At 32.3% G+C, this 6,816-nt stretch overlaps 1 protein-coding gene across 6 annotated transcripts; it reads right to left on the reverse strand.

The window, feature by feature from the left end:
* Nucleotides 1-235: 235 nt before the first annotated feature.
* LOC135132710 (cytochrome P450 9e2-like) lies at nt 236-6,551 on the reverse strand. Of its 6 annotated transcripts, none has more exons than XM_064060889.1 (5): nt 6,462-6,551; nt 2,007-2,187; nt 1,462-1,957; nt 955-1,408; nt 236-901 (listed from the first exon to the last, which is right to left on the reverse strand). In XM_064060889.1, exons 2-5 carry the CDS (start codon nt 2,099-2,101, stop codon nt 465-467), a joined length of 1,482 nt encoding a protein of 493 aa, XP_063916959.1. In that variant the 5' UTR covers nt 2,102-2,187; nt 6,462-6,551; the 3' UTR covers nt 236-464. The 6 variants fall into 6 exon arrangements, with proteins under 6 accessions (XP_063916959.1, XP_063916963.1, XP_063916962.1 ...); XM_064060893.1 differs by lacking the exon at nt 6,462-6,551 and adding an exon at nt 2,906-2,925 and having other exon boundaries at nt 2,007-2,138; XM_064060892.1 differs by lacking the exon at nt 6,462-6,551 and adding an exon at nt 2,310-2,441 and having other exon boundaries at nt 2,007-2,138.
* Nucleotides 6,552-6,816: the final 265 nt, after the last annotated feature.

A 6,816-nucleotide genomic window follows, 5' to 3' on the forward strand; every position in this document is an offset into this window, starting at 1 on the left:
GATATGTCATAATTGTTTCGGGGGGTTATAAACGGATAGTTTGATTAGTAATTTTCCATCCGTACAAGAACCTTAAAACGTTTACAAGATATCAAAGCATTCTAGTGTAAACATCAAAACGGATTCATAAACCATAAGTATAGAATTGTCTTATTTTATACAATTTAATTAACATTTACTATGCAAAATGTTGAGGTGACGTCATCATATTTACGGAGGGAAGAATTAGACAAAGTTTGGTTAGTGTTTTACCATTTTATCATTATCTACACAATATATGTATTATATTATTACTCATATAAATACTAATAAGATGGTAACTAGTATACACATTTCAACAAGATGCCTATAATATTGCCTACCACTCGATCAACTTGATAAAAGATACAATTATTTTCTAGGCATTGTCCTAATTTGTTGGTAATACATAAAAAAATACATTATCCATTATATTAACACATCATTTATTGGAAACGACGCTGAAGTCCTAACCAAAAACCTTTTTCCGCTGCCATATTGATAGCTTTTCTATTGAACCGAATTGGTATTTGTGTCTTTTCAATTGGAATTATATTAAAATGTGACAAAAGATGGTAAAATAAAATCTTAGTCTCCAGCAAAGCGAATCTTGAACCAATACAACTCCTTGGTCCCACTCCAAATGGTATAAACGTGTATGGTTTAATTTTACTTTTGTTCTCCTCACTGAAACGTTCTGGATCGAAACGATCAGGATCTGGATAATTTTTTGGGTCTCGCTGAATTGCATACATCGGAATATAAATTACATCATTCGGCTTTAGATGAACAGGTTTTTCATAAGGTGTTTTTGGTTCAATTGTATATGGTTTTGTACAAATTCTATCAGTAGCGATGGCATTTGGCCATTTTCTTAATGTTTCTGAAAAATTTCGTTAATATAATCTAATATCACTAATTGTTTTGTAATCAAACCTGATACAACCATGTCCATGTATTTCATAGAAACGATAAATTCGTATGTAATTATTCCATTGCACTTTTCTCTGATGTTGTCTATTTCTTCCTTAAGTTTTTCTTGAACATCTAGATTAACAGCCAGTTCATGCGCCATAAAACACATAAGCGAAGATACAGAGTCGAATCCCGCAAAAAAAAATATAAAAGCTTGAGAAGCAATTACTTCGTCTGTTATTTGGGTTTTTCTAAATTTTTGGTTTTTATCAACCTCCGATTCTTCTACCGTTGCAAAGCCAGCATCTGGTATAACGGCTTCCTCGTCCTTCGAGCTGTTTTTTCTTGCTTCGAGTAATAAGCTGATCATATCGGGACGCACAACAGCATATTTTTCTCTGCTCTCAATATTTTCTTTTATTATTCTAGTAAAATATTTAATCATCTTGTCGGAAAACAACGATATTTTAAAAAACTGTAACAAAGAATTTGGTTTAATATAATTAATCTGAATCAGAAGACAGTTACCGTAATAAGTTTTGGTATAACAACGTATCCTATAAAGACGAAGATTTTCCGCAGACTAGTAAAATCAGATGCTTCCTTGCCCATGACAAAGAACTCATTATTAGGTTCTTTTAAAGAATCACATTCAAATCCAAATACAGTATTCCCAATGATATCATTTGCAAATCTTGAAAGAACATCTTTCATTTCTACCGAAATGACGTTTTCATTTTGTTTCAAGAAATGTTGTACGAACTGTTCTCCACTTTTCGACATTAAGGAAAACATGTATTTCATTTTACTGCTTGTGAAGGATGGACTTAGCGTGGATCTCATTTCTCTCCATTTATGTCCTCGAAGGGAAAGTAAATTGTTTCCAAATAAGGGATCTGCTTCTGCAGAAATAAAACCTCTGTGATCAACAAAATGATCAAAATCTTTTACTGCTACTTGTTTGATGAGTTCTGGATCTCTTATTATAAGACTTGGTATAGTAAACTGATATACTCCAACGTACCTATTTTTTAATACTGTCAATACTTTTTTTAACATAAAAATTTACTTACCTTGAGTCTTTGTTGTAGTTGTACATCTTTTGTATCACTTCAGGAGGTGCTTGTTTTCGAAATATTATTTCCCATGAGTCTCCGAAAATGGGCATGGGTTTTCCTTGCGGAACCCCCCTTCTAATCCAGAAGCTATGAGGTCGAATTAAAAACCAATAAGCAAAAGCAAGGACTGCAGTAACTATATATAACCACATGTTTTAGTTAATATATATATCTTAGTTACTAAATAAATATAAGTATTTTTTAAGTATAAATGTAACATACACGGAAGCGTTAGTCTGAACGCAATTAATTATATACCTAGTAAATATCTGAACTACACATCAAACAAAAACCACTTCCTTAAAAAATATGAACTTATAACTTAATCATATCTTATCTTTTAAAACTAACTATTCGATAACAGTCAAGAGCAACGCTACGTTTGAATATTATGTAAATACTAACAACAATTAATCGACATTATCTAACCCAGCATGTGCTCAAGGACACACTCACAAAAGAGTATGCGAAATTCTAAATTTCACTCGACATCAATCTCGCTTAAACAAATTTAAGTACAAATTTTATTGTGGTTTAATTACCAAACTTTAACATCAATAAAACAATTATTCAGGAAAAAAACAGTAAAAACGACGTAAGAAGTTTAAAAGTTAATACGTTCTACTGGTATTAATAAATAAACTTATTGTTTTGTCAAACTTAGTGAAACATCAATTCAAGATGTATAAAAATAATTCATTTGATGGGATCGTAGACCAGCGAGTCAGTGCGAAGGTTAACGTGTCGTAAATAAGATATTTTCAACAGTAATCTCAGTGCGATTTGTAAGTTTAGTAATGAAAACAGAAAAACATGTTCCTTAATTAAGAAAATAAATATAAAAATGTACAAACTTTTCTACACATTATGTGCCAAAAATGAAGAACAAATTCACTATAAATTTCAGAGAGATACTTAAAGAACAATCGGATAAAAGTTGATCAATTTAAATGTGATGGATACCGCGCATCTGCTGTCTTTACGCCTACTTAAAATGGGATTAATAACTATATTGATTTTTCCAAAATTTTTAATAAATGAAACCAAATTTCAAAAATAAATGAAAAAAAAATGCATAGGTATAAAAAATTATGGCTAAAATATAGTTAAAGGCTGAAAAATAGAACGCTACAGTTTATGCTGCTCCTAGAGCCTTACAACACAACTTTGTTTTTTGACTCTTCTTCCGATTCATAATAATTAATCTAAACTTAATTATAACTTGATGAAATACAAAGTGAATAATAACCAAGAATGCTGACGACTTCCAAGACATTGGACACAGCGTATAAGGAATTAAAGAAGAATGGACGAACAAACATTTGATGGTATTATTCTGCGGTTATTTTAAAGAAAAAAACGAACAGACAAGCGGATAGACGGACAGACAGACGCAAACGGGAGACCTATTTCTTCGCCCTCTATAGGTCGAGAAAATGCAAAAGTAGAGAGTCGGCCAATGGACTCGATTACAATACTTCCTTTGCTTACGCTCGGGAAGTAAAAATCAAAGTAACAAAATCAAATTTTATAATTTTTCGAAAAATATATGTTGGACTGTCGTTCAAGGCGAGGAAAATTCTGTCTCAGTAACCTTAGACCATTTTTACTCCCCGAGCGTAAGGAAAGGAAGTATTGTAATTGAGTCCGTCGCCCGACTCTCTATTTTTACGTTTTCTCGACCTTTCATGACCCCTAGAAGACAAAGAAATAGGTCTCTCATTTCCGTCAGCCTGTCCATCTGTCCGTCTGTCTGCCGTCCTGGATTTTTATTAGACAGATAATCTTCGAAAGTACTGGACTGATTGTTGTGAAATTTTGTATTTATATGTAAAACGCTAACCAGCATTTGCCTAATTATCCCCACCAATAATGTGATGATGTCACTTCAAAATTGTACATAGTAAATGGGTTTTAAATTGTATAAAATAACATAGTCCTACACCTGTAGTTTATGACTCCGAATTGAGTTTTTACCCGAAACGTCCAGATTTTTTGAAAAAAAAATCAAAATTATGAAACAACATTTTGCAATTTAATCTGGAATCTGCAATACCGAATGCTTTGAAATATTGCAGATGATTTACAGTCATGATAAGCATGATAAATTTTTATTTAAAATGTATTTGCTCATCCCCCCTAAAAAATTGATGGCCTTCCCCAAAATTTTGCTGAATATGTCCTATCTAAAATGTACAAAATATGATGTATTTTGTACTTGTGATTTATCATTTGATTCATATTTTTATAAATTTGCTCAACAGGTCGCGCAAAAAAATTAATGAATGAGTCAATTTATTTTATTCATGAAGTCACGAATAGTTTACTCCATTTTCCCGAAAATTTGGAGATACAACAGTGTTATTATTAGTATTACATTGCACCAACCCAATTTGATAGACACAAAATTTTGTAAAGTAAAAACTCGTTTGAAACATAAGCGTAATATATATATAATTTACTTTAACATAACAGACGTGTATTTGTTTTGTTGCGCTGACTAGGTTCCGTGAATGTGGTATAGACAAGTTATAATCAAGCAATTGTGAATTACACCATCAAAAATTAAAATAAAATCCAATGTTTTACACAATAAGCGGAAGTCGAAGCAATAAAAAAGTCTGGGCGACCATCGGTATTGTTTGCAGTTTCTCTGTTTGTCTCTCACGTGTACAATCTCAACAAGTGTTACCACCGCTTGTTGTCTTAAATTAAGAATGCTTATACATAAATGATTTTGAGTCGCCTGTGCTAATATAGGCGGCATACGTGAGTAAACTGTTTCGTTATTTTATTGATTATAAATCAATATTCAAGACGACCCGATTCAGTTTCCCGAAAATTTGGGAATACAGTAGGTACTTTTATTTTTAGTATTACACTGCATCTATCCAAACTGATATACGTGTCCTTGCAAAAATGTTGATAACGTTACACAAAATTTTTTTAAATTGCCCCGCTACAAAAATGTAGTGAGAAAAAAAAACATAATAGGCATGCAGTCGTCATGTTTCCGACAGCGAGGGAAGTACTGTCTAAACTCTTTAGACCATTTTTTTTAATTTTTGTTGTGTTTTATTACTGTTTAGCCTTCATAAACCTGTGGAACTTATATGCAGGGGCGGCTCATGACTTGAAAAATTGATGAGGCACAGCACAAAACGCTCTAAAATATAAATAAATCAAGTTTACTTAAATATTTTCTATTTAGTCAAATAAACAAATTTGTAAACTCATTTAACTGTCCACAAAGAACCAACGTGAAGGTGTAAGGAGGTCTTGCAAGGAAAGGATGAGAATGACAGGACAAAAGGAAAGGGAAGCGTGGTCAGAAAAAACTAATATAACTTCTAACAAAAAACAAAATTAAAATAAACTTTAAAGGAAACATATCGAAAAAGATCAAATACAACATAAAATAAAGCTAATTTGATTTATAACAAAAAACAAAATGAAAAAAATATAAAATATAAATACGGATTTATTTTAATTTTTTTTTTATGGATCAATTAACGATTTACTCAAATCAGGAACCGGCGGTTTTAATTCCTTAACTACATACAATTTATCATCATACGTGAAAGTAGAAAAAACAGAACTGCCATTGTCATTTAACGTTAGTAGAGAAAAATTCCGATTTACTCGTAATCTTAAATAACGATTACCGAAATCAAATTATGACAAGCACAAAGCACTAACGCGACACACACAAACGTAGGCACTTTTAAGACAAAATTCTGTTACCGAAATTTTGAATCAATTTATACACACACAGATTTGTGGCAAAACAATCAACGGCCTAATTTTGAATACTCCTGCGAATGCAGACTGCATTGCAATCGCACGTTCCCCGCGCGCAAATAATATAGTTGTCCATCTCTTTTGCAAGCACGGAAATGAGGCTAGCCTCAATTTTGTCTTTTTTCAACTCATACCGCTTATAAGTGTATTGCAGGTTGCTTGCCTATTAACGACATGATTTCTATATATGCTATAGAGGCAAGCTTCGAGTCGGCCTCATTCGCGTCACAAAATACATGTTGTGCCGAGTGTTTAAGCGCGCTGTTTAATTAAGGGAGCAACGAGTACCTACCGAGATAAAAATAAGAATATAATTTTCTATATTTATTTTTAAAATTTTAGAAAAAAGACACAAATTATTGGCCGAAATGTGTCCGTATAAAATAATAAAAATCCTAATAAGGCGTAAAATTCATTGGTGAGGCACTGCCTCACCTGCCTCATAGGACAAGCCGCCCCTGCTTATATGAAAGTTGTAATGAAAACAAATGTCAATTGTATGTACCTATAGTGTTTTATCAAGATTTCCAGTATTTAGTGTTTTCTAAATTGTAATAAGTACTTCATAAAAAAAAATAAATGACCCGTTATCACGATATATGTACTTACTTAATTAATAAGTAGATACTTAGCAGCGTCTTAGTTTACACCGGATGCAGAAATGTCTGTATTACTTACAACAAACTTCAGATCATTGCGTACAAACCGCAATAAGCATTCAAGATAACGCCCACTCCAATATTGTAAAAGTCAGAGAGAATGATCCGCACAATTTATTGTAGAAATTAATAATATCGCATCATGCGAGCTTGACAAATCTTGTCAGCAAAATCTCGATAAGCAAACTTCCTGTGACTTGCAATTAGTTAACGTACGTTATAAAGTTTTTCCGGAAATCGTCATACAAACAACATTTCCCTGCGTATCTACGCGCAGGAAAATTGAATTTTCCTGACTAGTATTG

The sequence above is a fragment of the Zophobas morio genome, unplaced genomic scaffold, assembly GCF_036711695.1.
Source record: "Zophobas morio isolate AGI-343-1 ecotype UQ-CSIRO unplaced genomic scaffold, CSIRO_AGI_Zmor_V1 ptg000021l, whole genome shotgun sequence".
In the NCBI taxonomy this organism is placed as follows: Eukaryota; Metazoa; Arthropoda; class Insecta; order Coleoptera; family Tenebrionidae; genus Zophobas; species Zophobas morio.

Bases quoted from the DNA above. Each gene is read 5' to 3' on its own strand.
- LOC135132710 (XM_064060888.1), bottom strand. From the start codon at position 2,203: ATGTGGTTATATATAGTTACTGCAGTCCTTGCTTTTGCTTATTGGTTT. The intron at 1,409-1,461 runs GTAACTGTCTTC...TCTTTGTTACAG, and splicing joins TTATACCAAAACTTATTACG to TTTTTTAAAATATCGTTGTT. The intron at 902-954 runs GTTTGATTACAA...GAAATTTTTCAG, and splicing joins CATGGACATGGTTGTATCAG to AAACATTAAGAAAATGGCCA.